This window comes from Meleagris gallopavo, chromosome 7 (genome assembly GCF_905368555.1).
Source record: "Meleagris gallopavo chromosome 7, MGAL_WU_HG_1.1, whole genome shotgun sequence".
Lineage (NCBI taxonomy): Eukaryota > Metazoa > Chordata > Aves > Galliformes > Phasianidae > Meleagris > Meleagris gallopavo.
In genome coordinates this window covers 12079715-12099248 of record NC_139410.1, presented here as the reverse complement: position 1 = coordinate 12099248, position 19534 = coordinate 12079715, and the positions used below count along the sequence as shown (strand labels likewise).

At 47.3% G+C, this 19534-nt stretch overlaps 1 protein-coding gene across 6 annotated transcripts in view; it reads left to right on the top strand.

Moving 5' to 3' along the window:
* The window catches only part of NRP2 (neuropilin 2), an 80878-nt gene that overhangs the window by 45286 nt on the left and 16058 nt on the right, over nucleotides 1-19534 (top strand). For 3 of the 6 annotated variants that reach the window (XM_085228546.1, XM_085228541.1, XM_085228544.1), the window contains exons 11-15: nucleotides 3298-3414; nucleotides 5912-6064; nucleotides 14252-14514; nucleotides 15803-15899; nucleotides 18168-18188. In XM_085228546.1, coding sequence (XP_085084672.1) covers nucleotides 3298-3414; nucleotides 5912-6064; nucleotides 14252-14514; nucleotides 15803-15899; nucleotides 18168-18188 — 651 coding nt within the window. Of the gene's footprint in view, nucleotides 1-3297; nucleotides 3415-5911; nucleotides 6065-14251; nucleotides 14515-15802; nucleotides 15900-18167; nucleotides 18210-19534 lie in introns of all 6 variants that reach the window. The other 3 variants (XM_085228545.1, XM_085228542.1, XM_085228543.1) reach the window with 1 other exon arrangement.

Genomic DNA, 19534 nt, shown 5'->3' with positions numbered 1-19534 from the left:
AGGAAGAGGAGCAGAGGCACAAAAGTGGGGTGCTGGGACTGCTGCAGCTATCTTGAGCTGCCCCAATAAGGCTTTACTATGAAAACAGCTATCACTCTCATCAAACCCCATGTGGAAATCCTACTGCAGAGAAGGCTGAGGATTTAGCTTTACGACATTCCTAAGAAGAGGGAAGTTTGTTCACTTTTGCCCACCTGTTTTTCACAAGTGAAACATCTTGCAGATGCCATTATTTTTAATGCAGAAGTGAAAACTGTCTAACACACTCACTGGGATCAATAGAGGCTGTGCCTCTGACCCCTCTAAGGCTCAGTCATGATTGATTGCTCCATAGTTTCATCCCCGAAAGCCAAAAATGCACCCAGCAGTTCATTGTGTCTGACGCTTTTCAGTGCCAGGGGCTAGTGGTCTTTTCTTTTTCTTTTTTTAATTATTTTAATAATCCGCTTAAATCTAAATCTGGTGTCCAGATGTCAGCGATAAAGAGGTATGATTTCCATTTTATAAACACATCTGTACAAAGCATTTTCTTACAAGAATTCCCATTCTTAGAAGCTTAAAAGACACAGAGCTTTTTTTCCAGCCTTTTGTGTAGTGGTTACTAACCTTTCCTCCTGTGAAGTTCTGTGTGATGCATTACAAATGTTAGCAACAAGTACAGAACACATATACACACGATTAATAATGATAATTTGTCACCTTTGAAATCAACGGCAAATCTTTCCCTGGACTGCAAATACATTGTAGACAATCTAAACTTCAATATTAAACCTTAATTTAAACCTTATGACATCTTTGGGATGACAGGCACGGAGGCTTCTGTGCAAGCAGTGGGAGCTGAGGCTCTGCACAGAAGCGGTTGGGCAGCCCCCACACCACTGCTTCCCGCAGCTCCCAGGCATATTCTGGCTTCCAGATCTCTGGCCCACTGCTGGCACGTGCATCACACCTCAGTACCCTGATGCCATGCCCTCCTCTGACCATGTCCGTATCAGCCCCTCCAGAGCATTCCGTCAGATTAAAAAGCCAAAGAAATGCAACTTCCTCCATTTCTAGTCCTATTTTTAGTCCAAATTTTCTTTTATGACTGTGTCCGTGTTCAATTTCAGTATCAGCAGCAACAGCCGATGTTTTCTCCAGGCAGGGTGCTTTATGGTCATTTCCCAGTGTGGCTGCCTAATCATTTGCACGTTGTAATGTTTAAAACTCAACTGCCAAGTCATAAATATTTTTAGCTTTATTGATCTTCAAGCATTCTGCTTTGTAATCAGAGCCGAGCTTGTAATCTTGTGGATTCACCATGTTACAAAGAGCGTTTAGATCACCAGTGAAACCTGGGGAGCAAAGATAGCCCATGGCTTTATCTGCGTGCTAAATACGGTCCCTGATGCAGGCAACACAGCCCTCCTTTGCTGGGAGGATTCAGGCGTGTTACAGAACTGGCTGTGAAGACTCAGGCAATTGCACTTGCTTGGAAACAAGATTAAGAGATGGATTAAAGCAAGCTGATTAAGAATATTTTCAAGTGAGGGCTAAAGCCAATGTGTGCCCTGCCCAGCTGTTTTCATTTCTTATCAGCAACGAGCATCTTAATTACAGAATCAACCAGGTAACTTGGCAGCAACCAGACCTGTAAACTAGTTGGCTAGTAGCTCAAACACAGTGAAGCAAGCACTCAGCAATTGGCTTCTTTCAAAGACCTGCCAATTTTTTTCCTCTGAAGAGTGGAGATTGATGAATGTTCACTTGCAGCTGGTTTTCTCTCCTTTGAAGTTCCAAACATCTGGTTTCAATTGCTCGGTGACTTTGCATTTTGATCATCCGTTACCACCAGTTGCACAGACACTTGCTGGGCCAGGGAGAGAGAAAGCAAGCAAGAGACCACTGTTTTTCACTTTCCATTTCACACATCGCGTTGTCCTCCCTGCTATTTTCATTATCTCATGTAACCATCTTGTTGCGGCTCTGCCATGGTAACTGATTTTTCAAGATATATTTCTGCGGCTTGTCTGGGGCAATGCAACACTGCTGATTTACATCCTCTCAGCATCTGTATCCCGTATGGGACTTGGCTTTCAAGGTCCTTCCACATTGTCACATTTCAGTTATAAATCTCAATATACAAGAACAACAACCTAAAAAATGTACCGGCTCTAAATAACATGCAGCTTTTGATACGTTGCCTTCACCTGCTGCTTTCTCCCCCTCGCCCCCCTTCTTTTTTATGACATTTTTTCTGTGTCTGGCTGCTTGCAATTTGCTTCTTGGTTGTGTTTGGAGTTTTATGGGGTTGTAACAAATTTGAACTTACAAATTAAAAGACTTTGAGGTTATTTGGTATTTTACTTTGAACAAAAGACAACCACTGGAAAAAAAAAGGGAAAAAAAACCCGAGTCTCTGTGCAACATGTTTAATAACAGGAAAATAAAAGGGCAGAAAGGAGCCTATGGAAAATATTCAATGTATTTAGCCATTTCCTCCTGCTTCTGGCTTTATTAAATGATATCCTGAAGGGTGCCGACAAAGCAACACAATCACACACAAGTGAGCAAAGCAGCCTCTTTTTGAAAGAGGAAAGAATAAAGGCTGCTGTACTCCAGTTAGCGCACCCGTAAAAGGAGAGCCTGCTGGAATCTAATGTCGTTTACTGTTGATCTTAATATCCTTCTCTTTCTTGCTTAAATTTCCCCTGACACCTGCTTTGAGGTTGTTTCACACGGGCCATGTTGGAGAGAGGGAGATTGGACAGAGACACTTTAAAAGCGTAGTCAGGAGCCTGGAGTGTGAAACCAGATGCTTTCTGCAGTGAGCCAGAGCACACCAGGGGATTCTCTGGGTCCGTTTGTGGTTACATCATTTGTGGGCTTGAGTGACTTGTTTTATATATTGGCACAACTGGTGGGAATGTTGCGTGTGTTTTTTGTGTGTCATATGCCTTTATGAAAGGAAGAGATGTTCTGCTTGTGATCTCTGTTATCCAGTAACAACAGCCAAGAGGACTGCCAACACCCGTGTAGATTAAAAAATGAAGAAAGAAAGTAGCACGTATGTCTGGAGGGGAGCATTGTCCAACAGGGACTCTAAATCAAAGGAACCCCCCCTATGGAAACAGCCAGTTCACACCACGTTCAAACCACGCTGACATTTTGTAGCATACGGAAGTTTTGTGGTACTCTTGTCCTGTCTCTTTCTGCCATTACAAGAACATGAGTAAAAGACTTCTTGCTTTGTTTCCCATTACCTGGCCTTTTTTGTATCATCTATTGCAAACAGAATCTCTGCTCCCTGTTTTGCAGATGTGAAGCCCACTGCAGAGACACTGGTGCCCACTTTGAAGAGCGAAGAAACCACCACCCCATACCCAACTGATGAAGAGGCAACTGAGTGTGGTGATAGCTGTGGAGAAGAGGAAGGTATGTATCAGAAAAGTACATCTTTATCTCAGTAAAAGATGGGTTCAGAGCTAAGAAAGCACTCTTATCTTCCTATTTGCTCCTGTACGTGGGTCCAATTCCTGGAAAGCTTACAGTAATGTTATTAGCTAATAGATTGAGATTAAAAAAAAAACCTACCCAAAATCTGATAAGTTATATCAAGGAAGGATGCAAGAGCAAGACAGATAGCAACTAATTTAGTCCCTAGGGTATAAGACTTTCAGAGCTGCTCTCCCAGTTTCCTTACATGACCTGAAGCAGCTCACTGAGGGCCCTGTTTTGTACCAGATCCTTCTGGTTGCATGTCATAAATTCAGAAGGTGATTCAGGGAAAGATTCAGACTGCCTGTCATGAAGGGCTCCTTTTGCAGAGATCACAAACGTGGGAGTAAATCACAACATGCAGAGAAGGCAGGTGTCCTGAAGACAACCTGTCTTGTGAGGATCATCTTGTTTAATATCAAATGCTTAAAAATTAGGAGGACAGACTGGGCTCCTTGTGCAGGCAGGAGAGGGTGAAATACAAGCTGCAAGCAGGATTTTGCCTCCCCCCTTTTTTAGATGGCTGTCAGATATATGGGGGATGGTTTGGTATCTGTGGTGCTTGCCTGCCTCATCTGATTGTAGAAGAGGCTGAACATTTTAGACAATGTACTCTGCTTGTAAAGAGCTGATGCAACAGGAAGACTAGTCCTCTCTGCCTCAGCCTTACCTGTAAAACAGATATCTTACCTTTCTGCTCCTTGCAAGGGCAGGGTGAGCATCTAAATCTGGAAATGATCAGATTAAGAGGAAAGGCATGGCAGAGCTTTGTGGGGGTGGATGCACGGCACAGTGTACAGCAGAGGCACACCTCTGAGCACAGCAGCAGGGCCTGGGCCTCAGTAGTGAGACTTGGGCATTTACGCAAAGACTGCAATGAGAAATCTCATGAGAAAATGCTGTCCTTTGAGATCATTCCTAGGACTTCTGTTATTGCATCTTCTAGTCCCAAAGAAAAAAATTAATGGGTTTTTAAATATATAAATTAAAAAAAGAAGATTAATTGTCTTTTTCATCCCCCCCACTGGGATTCTGCTGTAGTTCAGTTCTGGAAATGCAAGTTACAAAAGCAGCTCAAAGGGCCTGATTCTAATTTCTTTGCCTCCATGATGAGCCTGTGCAACCCTGCTACCAATGAGGCACTTGGGAAGCTGCCGAGAGAAATTTAGGCCAGTAACAGTCTATGCAACAAGATGGTTCCTGGGTGAAGTCCAGTGCAAGAGGGAGTGGAATATGCTGTGGAGCATGGAACCAGCCTCCGTGTCAGCTTCACTCAGATTTAGCAACAATTTTCATTCTCATACTTCATAAACAATGAGTGTGTTTCTCTCGACAATCAGATTTATGACAGCCAAACAGAAACATTGTTGTTCTCCAGGATATGAGATTAGGTTGGAATAAAAGGATCCATGATCTGCATTGTTTTATTTCTAAGTGGGAATGTGTAAGAAAGCTCTGTGTCCCTCACAGCAAAGTTCCCTGATGCCTATTGCTTGAGTCACTCAACTCCTTCTGGATATCGCTCGCTTTGCTGGCACTGTGATTTAGAACTTCCTCTTTGCTCAGGAAAAACCCAGCCTATAATTGGTCTCTGATGTGCGTGTCCGCTGAGTGCTTGGGCTGATCTCAGGCCATCTCTGCAGCCTCCATGCCTTGTAGCTGCTTTCCCCCACCGAGGGAGCCAGCAGCTGCTTCACTGCTACATGCAGCCCTTGGCCCTCCTGCCCACAGACCTGTCTCTGCAGGGAGGCTCTCCAGAGCTTTTAAAGCTCTTGACACAGAGGAATTAACTCTGCTCCTGTTTCACAGCTAAAAACTTAAAGGGCGCACCCAAAGACCATGTGGCGAGTCCATAGCAGAGCTAGAAATAGAGGCTGTTTCCTTTCACTCAGAATCCAAGAGCTTGAGCTCATAGTGGCCCCACATTTCCCCTGGTAACGTTTCCATGAGAAGGTAGGAAGCGATGAATGACAGCTCGCCACGTTGACAGACAGCTCCCGTCTGGTGCAAGTGGCTAGATCTGTCACTCAGGAGCTGGGATTTTGGAGCACTTGAGATTCTCCTTTTGGAGTCAGAGCAGGAACTGAGGAGCACAGGGACACTCAGGAAGTACTCCTCCCTGACATTTAAGAAGGCATTTAATATTTGACCACTCTAGGGGATGAAGAGAAGGTGCTGATTGGAGTCTAGAAGCATTTGGAGCTTGCTTTTATATTTGCTTAGTTTGGTGGATTAGCTGCGGGACGTGGTGTGGGCATTTTGATGATGCAGAACTTAAGACTGATCCCTGGAGCTGTCGAAATGTGAGATAGGTTAAAAGCATCAGCCTGAGTGAGATTTCATGCTTTCTTCAGTATTTATGGCTTGTTAACCATTTTAGTGGATTGTTTTGTTTTTAATCCAAGTTTGTTTTCTTTCTGTTTTGCTTTCTAAGATTTCCATCTTCCTGCAAACTTCAACTGCCACTTTGATCCCCCTGAAGACCTGTGTGGTTGGTCACACGACTTGGCAACGGGCTACACGTGGTCTTTTCAGCCTGCAAGCACCTGGATGGGCAACTCTGAACCGAGTTCCGAGACTGTGCCTGGTAAGATGATTAATGTCACAGTGAAGTAGAGAAGAGGGAGCTGATGGGCCTTTTTCCTTGTGAACAGGATGACTGATTATGCACAGCTATCAGGAGTTGCAAAGGCTGTGCAAAGCTGAATGTTTTCTTTTGTGGAAGCTTTCAGATGCTTTGTTTTATGGGTTCATGACTTATTTATAGGACTGTGACTGCTGGCACTGAGTTGTACTAACTATCCTCTTGAGATAGACTTGAAGCAGAGACTGGGCTTTGAATCCCCAGTGACTGTGTAGGCTGGTCCATGCTTTGTTCCACATCCTGATCCAAATGTCCTCTACAATACCCAATGTTTTTTTCTCCAGAATGCGCTTCCTCTTTTGTTAGAGGTGTGTTTTCTTCCTCCCATATGTTGCTCGGTTTGCCTACAGTTTTCAGCTATTCTGCACTCTGGGCATGCATAGGCTGAATTTCAGCCTCCTCTCAGTGAAGGATGATGTAAGCCCTAAGAATGCAGAAATATGCCAGCTACTTGCTGTTCGACTTTTGCTCTTTTTCTCTTCTTTGAAAGCAGAAGATTTGCATGTGTGTGGCTGAGCCTAATTTATGGAGGACCTCACTGAGATGGGCTGGCATGGGTTGGAAAGGGGCCTGCCTCTGGCAGTGTGGTTGACGCATCGTGTTCTGTAGCTTCACGTCTTTGAAGCTGCTCTGGGACTAGTGCCGTTTCCTTACCATTCTCGACTTTGTGGCACGAGTTGCATGAAGGACATTTGCTGGTTTCCATGTGACAGTAGCCTGTGGCACTGTGACACCTCTTCACGTTCATTCATTGCTTACGAAACCCAAGGCTCCATCAGGGAGAGCTGGCTGATGTTCCTGGCTTCAGCTCTGCCCTGTGCCCGGTGACTCCAGTGTCAGCACACCACATGCCCAGAGAGCTCTCCCAGCTCTCCTAGTCACCCCGGTGAGGTTGAGTCTGGAGATGCAAACGTTCGGGCGAACTTGTTAGCCACCTGGCAGAGGTGCTGGCCAGATTGGCAGCACTGCCAGCCAGTTGGAAAGCCGTGCAGCCAACACCTGGTAGGCAGTGCTAAAGAGGAAAATATGTATTCCAGAAACATATGGGAAGAGGAGAATCTGCTACATCTCCACACACAAATCACCCCCACACAAACGCGCACATCATTTTTCTCTTTGGATCCTGAGGTGCCCAGCATTTTTCTAAGAGACGCAGTAACGCCGTAAGCACAGCCTGTATGGACATCTGACAAATTCTTTGGTGTGACATAGGGTCACAGTGTCTGCCATGGAGAAAAACATTTTCATATTTCAAGTGTTTATCTCTTCAGCATTTGAGTGCTTTAGAAGATTAATATCTGGAGATCAGTGGAGCCTCAGGCAACTGGAGAGAACACTTACAGCCAGCCCCAGACTTAATAACCCTCCCCATCTCATACGTTGTAATAATGTTTAATTAATATAAGCCTCCTGCAAGTAGGATAAAAATTACTTATTTTTATAACTCAGACTCAATTTTTCATTTCATTTCCTCTCCCCCGAGTCTCCCTACAATTAGTTGGCCACAGTTTCTTAGAAGATTGTGAGTGTATGCTGGTGCTGCATCAGACATCTTAGCACGCGGTTCTGGATTTTACCCTTCTTCTACCCTTCCTTCCCCCTTAACAAGTTATGAATTGCAGGACCCCAATCCCTTCGGCCAGGAGACCTTTCTCCTGCTGAGTTCAGCGCTCTGGTTTGGTGCCAGCACAGAGAGCAATCCCTCACAGCGCTGCGACCTGCAGTGGGATGTCCCCGTGGGCACATGCAGGCACTCAGACGCTGTCAGGAAGTATGAGCAGAGGGAGGGGAGGAGGCAGCAGCTCCAGAGGCCTGAAGTGATGTTCCCATGGCCGTAGAGGAGCACAGCAGACAAGCTATGAGCGTGGCAATTTCCGAGCCCCAGTCATCTCAGCTGCCGGAGGCTTGCAGCTGCTTACAGTGACTCGGAGCCATGCTCTGAGGCAGCATGGGTGTCCCCTGCTCTGGGGACACGTCTTCAGCAGCTGTGGTCACGACACTGGCCACACGGCCTCCTGGCTGGTTTGGCGAGGGGTACAGCCATGTGCTTGCCTTGCCCACACAGCGCAGGACTGCGGAAGGGCTTTGGTCCTTCTCTACAAAATTAAGAGGACAAGACACAAAGGGAAACGACTATTTGCTTTTTTCCTCCCTGCATAGCTTTTAACAAAAAAACCAAGAAACATGAAAAAGAGGCAGCGCTTGCCCCTCGGCGGGGACAGAATTGAAGCATTGTTTGGTTTGCACTCCCCCATTCTTCCCCTGGCTTTCCCTCACGCTCCCTCCAGCACTTTGTTTCTACTTACAAAATTCATCCACAGACTCCAGGGAGCAAAGAATGAAAAGCCCTTGTTCGGGGTGGTCTTTTCTTGTGAGTTCCCCACCCCGGGGTGAGCAGTTGGGTGAAGCAGAGCAGCTGTGCTTGGTTTAGGGGAGGGCAGAAGCTAATGGGTACTCAAAGCCACTGGAGCACCATTTACTCTCATTTAAAGGTGCGACCCTAGCCAGAGCCTGCGATCATTCCACAGTAGCAAGGAAATATGCTGTGCCTTTAAGAGCCATGTGGGATATCTTTCTATTTCTGCTGAAAGTGGCAAAACAAAAATTAAAATTAAATGGGAAAAAGTAATAATAAAAAGAAGAGCCCCGACTCAGCCTATGTGAGAGGGGCGGGAAGGAAATGACCATGCTGAAATATCCTCTCTGTGAGGCGCTTGATTAGAAAAATCTGCTGAGAGACAGGCCTGAATTCCTCAGATATCTCCTGATTTCATTTTGTGCACTGCATGCAATTCCTCCTTGTCTTTGGCACAGAGAACTTCTTCTTGAGACTGAGAAGACACCCCCTGCTCTCGTTCCACTATTTTTATTTCCAAGATACTCTTTCAGGCAGCACCGCGTTTCTTTTTTTAGTGCTGTGTTCCTTGGGCCCTTCGCACCATGGATTAGCTCCACGTCCTCTCCTGCAGGCTCCCATTACACGGCTGGAGACCCTGGTGGTGAGCGTGCACCCAAAGTGCCCCGCTCAGCAGAAACCTAGCATGGGTCCAGCTGCTGCCCTGCCCTTTGCGAGCCTGGAAAATGCTGTTGCTCCCTTTTACATTGCTTCCCTGAGAAGCTGCCAGGATTTTTCCCTCCGTGGATTTTCAGATGCTTCCCATCTGTAAAACATTTCCCCTTTGCTGCACCTAGCAAGCTTCAGGCAGCATCATGTTCAGGTTTCAATGAGGTTTCATCCCTCCTCCTGCTACACGCGATGGCAGTGTGCCATTGGTGTCAAGATAGAGGTCTTAAAGATCTGAAAATAAATCTGGTTGGTGAGTTGGGCAGCTCTTTGAATTTCACCAGAAGGTTGTACAGGACCTGGGTCACATCCTCAGCTGGCAGGTGTGGTTGCATTGCTCTCCGTGGTGCCACATGAATAAGCCATTATGAGAAGCTGGATTAGGTGTGCTTTGCTCACTTTTTCCCTCCTCTGTTCTTGGAGGGCTTTAGCAAATACCTTGTGGTCCCAGCAAGGCACCACAGATCTGCATCTCTTGCACACCCTGCTTTCTGTTTGGTCCAAGCCTGTGGCCAAGCTGTAAGCCCGGCAGTGTTCAGAGAGATGTGCATGCAGGAAGAGCAGTTGGAGCCTTGTAGCTCTCCTGGCCAGCTGGGTCCTGTACCAGGCTGCAAAACACACCAGGAGCTGCTGCTGCTGTTGCAGCCCTGCTGGCCCTGAGGTGAAGAATGCTGCTCCTTGGGCTGCAGGCGCTGCGGGGAAAGGTTTTCTTTGCTTCAAAGTGTTTCCAGCAGAGGAATGTTTTTAGTGCTCTGAAGTTTCATAAGAGCTTATTTTATAAGGAAAACAAATCCTGAGTTGTTTTTATGCTGGTGGTGACCCCTTACCATTTCTTTGTTTTTCCCATGGGATTTTTGGGAGGAAAAACTTTATAGTTTTCCTGCAATCCATGAGAATTTCTGCCTGAAGGTCTTGATCCTGCTCTGTCCAACCCAGCAGAAAGGTTTCCGTGGTGTTAATGGAGCTGGGCTGGGCTGGGTCTGCACTCTCATAGGGCTCACTCTCAGGGCTCATGCCTTGGGGACATATCCTGTCCCCTTTGAAGCAGGAGGGGCTTTGTAGTGTGGGGTGCAGACTGCATCTCACAGAGCCAAGTACGGTTCTCCTTCCCACGTTTGCACAATAAGGACAGCACACCTTATGTCCCTGCAGCATAGTGGGGCTGGGCTCCTGACCCCACAGCACAGAGGCTGGCTGGCTGGGCTGGGCTGCGCTGGGCTGGGGCTATGCATTGGGCTGGGCCGTAACCGGCTTTGGTGCTCTTGTCCCTGCACTGCCAGCAAAACTCATGCTTGCCAGGAGAATGAGGCAGGGGTGAAAAAACCATTTCTCTTAGGCTCACCCTTTTGTTCTTAGCTTGCCTTGTTGAGTCCCTAATCGCTTTTTGGACCCAAAAGCCAATGACACACGCTGACTATAAAACCAGACAGGAAAGCCAGAAGCTGTCTCTCAAATCTCAGTGCATACATCACTCCATGCCTTAGCAGCCCGTGAGTCACAGAGCCTCATTTGGGTAAGCGTGTGTGAGCAGGCAAGCAGAGACGCATGCGAGCAGCATGCGCAACAAATGTACTGCTCGGTGGGTTGATGCCTGTCATTGTGCATGCACACAGCTGGGCGCAGGAAGGCCTGTGTGCACCTTTCATGTGGCAGTGCACGTTGCCTGCTGGGCTGGAGCTGGGTGCCGCACGGGTAGCGGCCTGCTTAGCTAAATGTCAGGTGCTAATTGGCACCTGGCTTGTCAGGGGTACCGTGCCCTCCCTGTGTGCCCAGGGGGAGGCTGAGGGACTGCGGCCACGCGGCGCTGAGAAGGACAAGAGGCTTAATTAAGAGAGGGGATGTAATGGCCCGTCCATTAGCCGGGCTCCACGGGCAGGTTGAGAGCCTGGCACCAGGCAGGTGCAGCGTTTTATGCCTTTTCATGGACTGATTTAGATACTGAAATGGCAAGGACTTGGCAGGCTAATTAGCACATAATCAAAATTGAGGGAAATTTCCAGCAGACGCAGTGATCTAGTTAATATAAATATTAGTTTTACAGAGGATTGATTTCCCTTTGTAAATGAAAGTCTGTCATTGAGGAGAGGCCTGTCACTGCAATTACAGTGGCAGCTTTTTGAGGTGAATTTGCGTGATTTGCCAAAAAAATAAAAAATGTAAGACTACTCAGTCTCAATCAGCATATTCATCTGCTGTCATTCCCTGCACCGGAATGCCCTGCTGCCACGGAGAGGCTGAGCTCTCCCCTTCTGCAGGGAAAGGCAGGGCTGACACAGCCTCAGGTCACAACCCCAGCATGATGGCAGGACACGAACCAGGCTTTACTGGGACATCCCAGAGTGGCATTTATAGCTGTGCAGGCATCAGGGCTCAGAGAGGTGAGCTGTGGTGCTGTCACTAAAATGCACCCTGAAACAAGTTCTGCATTGTGGAAGAGTGCAGTGACCTTTGGAGGTGTGTACGTGAAGGCAGTGCATTGTGCAGCCTCTATAGGAGCAGTGGCTGTAAGTCAGCAATACTCAGCGAGGGGGAAATGCTATAGGAACCTGGGGTGTGGGTAATTGCTTGTGTACATCCTGCCCAACATGTTTTGCTGGAAAACCTCCAGGTGCGCTGCTGACACCAGCAAGGGAACGTGTGTTTCTCTGGAGAAGGGCTGTGGCATGCAGGACCGTGTACTCAGGCTGGCTGACCTTGGCAAGGGAGCGGCTGTATGGTTCCTGGATGCAGCCTGACTTGAGGTACAAGGCTGCATCCCCCCGTGTCCTCTCAGATGGCCTGCTGGCAGGAGGGGATGGGCACGCCAAGAGGAAACTGCGTGGACCAGATGGTTCGTTTGCAGAGCCCGGCTGGTGATTTATCTGGGCTCACTGCCGTACACATACAATGCTTCCACCGTCGTCTGGCTGGGGATGGTTGCATGTTCACGCTCCTCTGGCTCCTCCACATCCAGATGAACCCATAAATCTTCCATGAGATTTATGCAGTAGCATCAGTTGCAAAAACAGCAGTAGGTTAAAATGCCTGAGCAGGTTTGTCCTGCCTTTCTCTGCGCCAGGGTTTTGAGCTGCCAGAAGCGACTGCCACATGAGCTGGAGCAGGGTCTGCAAAGTCCTGGAAAAGAGATGAAAACGCATTTCTGATCCTGGAAGAACTGATCAGCTCATCACCGCAAGGCTCCCTTCGAGCATCTTAGCAGGGGAAATCAGCCTTTCAGGTGCCTTCTGTGCCAAAGCCTTCCATTTACTGTATCGGTGACTTCTGGAACCACCAGGTTCCCACACGCAGCTCCAATAATCACCTCAGCAGTGTGCTTGCTCAGTCAACCTCAGCAAATTTGCAGGTCTCTCAGAAGGTGCAGCTAGCCATTAGAGTATCCAGCCACTTCATCTTCAGATGACACAGAAATGTCTGCTTATCCCCAGCTGTCCATCCCAACGGTTGTCAGGAACCCCAGCAAGGTACCCAAACCCACGGCGCAGATGAGCAATTGGGTTCATTACCGAGAGCCTGAGCCTCCCCACAACCCTTGGGATTGCTGCAGTGCTCTCAGGGTCCTAGCAAGTGCTGGACAGGGAGCACAGGAGATCTGAGCTTTGGATGCACCCAGGGATGGCTCATGTCCCACCCCTCAATCGGGCTGCATAGATCCTGGCACCAAAATGGATGCCCCTAACACTGAGGATCCACTAAGGACTGCCTTTGAGACCCTTTTAGCTGTGAGATAATTGTGTGATTGTAGTTTGATTTGCTTTTCCACCTTGTTTGTTGTTGCTGCCTTTTCTTGTTGTTGCTTTTTGCTTTGAAGAGGTTTGTAGTGAATTACAGAAAGAGGATTTTAATTCAGGAGACCTTGATGACTTATTATGCCTTATCGCTCCTCAGGCGTGGAGTACAGCTTGTGCTTTTTTTCCTTCTTCCACTTGTTTATCTCCCACATCTCCTCCTGCACCACCACCACTCTGAGGTAAATCACGAGAACACTCCTGCATTAGAGAACGGCATGGTACTTTCTCAAGTGATTCACTCAAGCAGGAGTGGGCAAACATGCTTTCATCTTTTTTTCTGCTAATGTTTGTCGGCATGAAGTGCCAAGTGACCCAAGTGCATTTCATAGGTCCTGGAAAATAGTGCTGGAAAATGTTGCTCTTTCTGTATATAGCCGATCAGGGACAGATTTGTCCTTCATGCAGCAAAATCGCTGAAAGTTCATATGGAGTGGATACGCTTTTGCTGTATTTCGGTCATACATCCCAGGAGCAGAATGATGGCAAATCTTTCTGTTCTCTTGTCCTGTATTTATTTTAGAAGCTATGTATCTCACGGCATTGGTTCCAGCCCATCTGTCTGGCAGTGACAGGCGAGCAGCAGGACCAGTGGCTGTGCAGCCACCGACACAGCTCACTCAGGCTGCCATGTCACCAAACTGCTTTGGGAGCAGCGAGATTGGCTCCAGTGTTCTGGATGGAGTTTGTCAGGGCTCTCAGATTTTGGTTTTGGAGGTGTTTGGGTGCGCTTTCAAAGTGCAGACGCTGTTCTTCTGCCATTGATGTGGGTGCTGAGTTAGTCTATCACACCCAGGTGTTTTCATCCATGCTTTTTTTTTTTTTTTTCTGCTATCAGTATTCAGCTAAAGCATCTCCAGAGATCACAAGTATCCCTAATCTCCCTGAGCACTGGCAAAAGGCATGGTACAGTTTTAAAAGTAATGTTAAAGAAAGCAAATCTCTTCTGTCTTTCGACTACCTTCAAGTTTGCAGCTACCCAGACATCATATTTGCTTACCTTGCTCGCTGGGACCAAGTCCCTCCTCTGGGCTGTGCTTTAGGACTGTTGTACTGCTTGGAGGAGAAACTAAGAGCCAGGCTTTCAATTTATCATGGCTGTCCTCAAAACGAAGTTGTCAGCAGTATCCTGACTGAGGACCTGCTGTGACTGCCAGGGGTGACTCTGCTCCCACAGCACCTTCCTGGCCATGCGGTGCCAAACCGCCCCAGCAGAAGGTGAGACACTTATTGCACGTGGAATGCAGGAAATACTATAATAGGGTTTTCCTCTCCAAACAGATGTCAAGACCTACCTGCAGCTGCAGAGCAGCGGGAGGAGGGAAAGCCAGCGCGCCAGGCTCATCAGCCCCACCATCTACCTGCCCCGCAGCGCCATCTGCATGGTGTTCCAGTACCAGGTGTGGGGCAGCAGTGGAGTGATGCTGCGGGTCTGGCGGGAGGCCAGCCAGGAGCACAAGGCACTGTGGGTCATCGCAGAGGACCAGGGCAAGGAGTGGAGGGAGGGCCGCATCATTCTGCCCAGCTATGACATGGAGTACCGGGTAAGATGTGGGCGAGGTCTGCGTCCCCAGCAGAGCCCTAATGCTGTGGTGTGCAGCCAGGGCCCGTTCATCATTAGGGAATGTGGCTGAGAGGGGCTGTTTGCATTGTGTTTCTTGGGTTACTATAGTAACTAAACGACACTGTTTGTTATTCAGTGTGCCTGTCTTCTGCACAGACTTGGGCCTTTGTTCAGCCTGTTGCCTTTTATATTCCTCAAATCTTCCACTCTGTAAATATATATTTTTTTTAATTTGAAGTTTTGCATTTCATTCTGTGCAGTTCCTCCTTCCTGATGAGGGTCCAACAGGCCAGGTTAACCAGAGGCAGCACTTGCTCTAGGGAGCAAGCCCCAGCCCTGTACCCATGAAGCAGGGATGAGAACAGGGCTCATGGCTTTGTAGGGAGGTCTCCTTGCACCCTGGAGAGAAGGGCAACCTGAAGCAGGGAGAGGAGATCTATGGCATACACAGCCCCGGGAAAGTGCTTGGACCCTCAGGACTAGGCAGGGAGAAGCAAAGCCAGACCTTTGCACTGGAGCTGTGTGGCTAGTTTGCATGTGTTGATCTGGACTTTTTAATAAAATACTAGTAGGCACAATATGCTTATTGATAAGAATGATGGGCACCAGCTGACTACTTTGTGCATTAAACATGAATATACAGGCATTAGCTAAATAACAGCATCATTATGTAAATAATGCAAGTCTCTCCGCTCAGCAGTTCTTAGAACCTAACGACTCTATTTATTTTTGTAAATATATTTTGCCTGTGATTAAGTAGGAATAAATTGACCCTTCTGTGACATTTCAATACTTTCTATGCAGCATTGATGGGAACTGCACTTTGCAGCTGATATAGCCATGTGCATATTGTGTCCTTCCCTTCCTTTTTCTGATCATGGCCCGGTTGAGGGACTCTATTAACACTATAGTCCAGATTTGCTGCTGCTATAAGTCAGTGCTGTGCCACTCACACTGTTTGTGCAGAAGGGGAGGAGATGGCCTGCAGTGTTGAGCATTGATTCATTCCACGTGAGAAGCATTTAATTGAGCAAAATGCATGCTGAGCGATGCCAGGACAGGTAGTGGTCTCCCTGTGAGCCCTTCCCCGCAGAGCAGCTTTCCCTGAGCGAGGAGAGGCGGAGGGAGGAGGAGAAGCAGAGCTGCTCTCAGGTCTGCACAGGTGTGCAGGAAGGCCAGGAGCAGATTTCTTGCCATTGCCCTCAGGAGCGGGAGCCACTCACTGCATCCTAGCTTAACACTGATGTTTCTGTCCTGATTTCCCACAGATAGTGTTTGAGGGATTTATACGCAATGGCCACGCAGGAGAGCTTGCCCTGGATGACATCCGGCTGGGCAACGACATCCCACTGGAGTACTGCATGGGTACGTGCAGTAGCTGCTGGGGGGCTGGGGATGGCGTGGGCAGATGGGCTTGGAGAGCCTTAGCTCATGGGCGGCTGCTGCTTCTCTTCTGATGGCTCCTGGATCTCAGCTGGGATTCTCCTAACTTCCAGAGATGAGGGGGAATTGGTCCCTGGGGAGCAGGGATTTCTGACTGCGTTGGCGTGAAAGGCAGGAAGCACATGTCTCTGCTGTGCAGAGCTGAAAGAGCAGCTGAGGGTGACTGAGGACTATTCTATGTGATAAGAACATACACCACATCTAAAAGGAAAGCGCTGGACAAAAGAAACCAGCTGTCAGTCAATACTGCATGCTTAGAGGAGCTGATGAGTTCAAAAGGAGTCTTCTTTAATAAGAAATAAGATAGCAGAGGGATTTTACAGCAATGTTAGCAGAATAACAAAAGGAAGTCTTGTCCTAGAATTCGCCATTCCCTAAACCAGGCCAAAAGCCAGTTAGGGTCTCTCAATGTGAAAGACAGAAAGGACTTTTAAAAAAAAAGTGGAGAGAGAAAAGATGTATTTTAGCAGTTTGGTGGTGGAGCATTGCCCTGCCCTGCCTGACATACAACACTCCACTTTGCTCACCATCTAGGTTGGATGTGGATTTAGAGCCCTTCCAGGTGAGGATGGGAGCAGCTGTATTCCATCAGTAGGATTAATGTGAGAGCTGCCCACAGGAGCCAGGCCCTGCTCTTCTGTTTGCTCCAGGGTGGGCAGGTTTAACTGTTAACCACTTATAAACCCCACTGAGAGAGGCAGAGGCTCACTGGATCCTCACTGCTGAGGTGGTCTCAGGGAGCAAGACATAGGGTGAGCTGTGCCTGTGAAGGGCTGGGCATGTCACTTGCTGTGCTGGGCAGGTGGGTGTTGGTGAAGATGGTGCAGGGTCTGATATTGGTAATAGAACAGAGGAGCAGGGCTGCCCCAGAGATGCTCCTGGGAAACACGTCCAGCTGTTGCTTTGAACTCTGCTGGTCTCCTATCTGCCAAAAAGAGCTAATGCTCCATATGTCAAATTCCCTGTATTGAGGCTTGATAGTGGTGTTTTAATCCTTGCCTTCTATGGCATTAAAGAGAAGCAAGAGGGATGATTAACACAAATAGCATTTCGTATCTAACTTCTTTTGAGTGTGGCAGTTCACCTAATTCAGTGTTATTGTATCTCGGGCCTTGAACCTAAAGCTTAATATTTTGAAACAATGCATGAATAAATTATAAAGTTTCAAGCATTGCCAGACATAAAAATAACACCAAACTGCTACATAAAATTATTTCTCATGTTATAGGAAGTTGAATGGGAATCTTAAAACCTATCATTTCAGACCATTCCCGACAAAGGGCTTCCACTGCAAATTTTAGCATAACTCATGGGTCATTTCCAGTGCTGCCAAAATTATAATGCAGTGGTAGAAACACAGCACTGCTCACGCTTGGTCAGAGCTGTGAGAATTCTGGTTTTGGTTGTTTTTTTTTTTTTTTTCAGATATAATCCTGGGAAGTAATCTGATTCCTTTTTAGCGTGAAAGAACTCTAATAAGTTACAATAATTTTTTCCTTTGACAAATGTGTCCTTCGCATTCTGAACTTGAGTGATGATTTCATAGCACTCAGCAGTGCCAGTCTGCTTGTGTGACTCACAGGCATAATGCAGAAGTAATCTAAAAATAATCAGAAGTCTATTACTTCTGCAAGAAAGTAATCAGTAATAAGCACTGATTATTGCTTTTCAGATCCAGTAATTTGTAATAGATTACTTCTTCAAAGTATCTTGAAAAAAAGAAGAAATCACTTGCCTTTGTTTATTGGCACTGGGAGATAGAAAGGAACATGGCACTGAGAAGCGATACAGTTCCCAAGTGAATAATGATGACAGAGTTGAGCCAGAAACCAAACTGTTAGTGGAAATTTTAGGGGGTTTCAGAGCTGCATCATTAGCCAGGTGGGGATTTGTCTTCCGATGACTCAGGCCAACCAGCTGGATCCACATGACCCCTCAGCCTAAAACATTTTTATCTGAAGTCTGTGCCGAAGTTGAGGCTTTCCGCCTCTGGTCAGTCCCTGACTGAGACATGGTTTTCTCCCTGTTGTGGTGGAGTTGGCTGGAACCCTGCACTACTCCCACCACATAGCATCTGTGGGGTACAGCAGCACCTGCTCCGTTTGAATGTTAGAATTAATGGATATGTAAACTGTGGCCTTCTGTGTAATTTTCTCCTCTCTAATTCTGAACTTTTCTTTTCCATTGCAGAACCCATCACAGCTTTCCCAGGTGAGAACTTCTACTTTCCAGGTAAAACTGCACTTCTCTTTCTGCTGGCATGGGCTTTTAAATTAAAGGAATGTTAAGTGCTTGCTTGAACAAACAGCAGATGTTCTGAGCAGTGAAATGGCAAGTGTGTGCTAAACCTCTGCTGGTGCCACAGCTGGGGATGGCGCCCTCTGATTCCTGCTGGCTGTCAGGGAGCAGGCACAGTGACAAGTCCTGCTGGCCCAGGGTTGAACAAGATCGGGAGACCTGCAATCAGGAAGCACCTGGCCTCCTGAAGAGCAGCAGAGCCACAAATGCGTAGGCTGAGGAGTAAAGAAAAGCTATCAATTGACTTAAACAAAAAAGTAGTAGCCACTTAGAAGCGAAATGAGGTGGCAGTGTCTTACATTATTGTGGGGGAAGGATGTTCTGTAGTTCATGGATGCTCTGACAGTGGCAGTGTTTAAGCTGCTGATGAAGGATGTTAGGGTTGAGTCTTCTTGGAAGGGAAAAGTAGTTTGGATATAAAAGTGCAAGAGTAAATTGCCATGAGGAGCTCTGAAGCTGACGATCAATAAAATGAAAACAAGGTAAAATGATGCATTTAATAGTTTAATATTAGCATGAAGGATAAAAACTGGCATTACTGTGATCCGACCTATGGAGTAAGATACAAGGTGGGAAATTCAGGAAAAATGCTTCACTGTTTGAACAGCCAATGGGGATGCTGTTTGTCTTGCTCTGAGTGGGAAAACTATCTGCTTTTGGGGGAAGATCAGTGTTCTTTGCTTGGGTTTCCAGATTTTGTTTTCCTGCATGCCTCTATAAGAAGGCACTCAGGAATTGCGTTGTAATGAAGAGCAAACATGGGCCTCCCCTTAATTTTGAAAGTTCTTTACCAGTTTGGTCAGCACACAGTTTGTTCTCAGTTGGCATTAATATCTTTATTCTCTCTGTCTCCTGCTCTGCTGATGGCCTGTTTAATACATCTGGACTCTGCCCTACAAGCACCTGCACTTGTCTAGGGAGTAAGGCTGCCTCAGGCAGATGCATGCACTGGGAGTTGTGGCAGTAATAGGAAAGCAGGGATCAAGACTGGACTGCACTAAAAGGGACGGCCAGCAGAGCTAGGGAGGTGATAGTCCCCTCTGCTCTGCCCACATGAGGCCCCACCTGCAGTATTGCATCCAGACCTGGTGCTCCCAGCACAGAAGAGACGTAGGACTCTTGGAGTGTATCCACAAAGGTGCTCAGAGGGCTGGAGCACCTCTCCAATGAAGAGAGATTAAGGCTTGTGTAGCTTGTGGAAGACTCTGATGAGACCTCTTATAAACAGAAGGGAGACCAAGTTTTTACATGGTCTGATA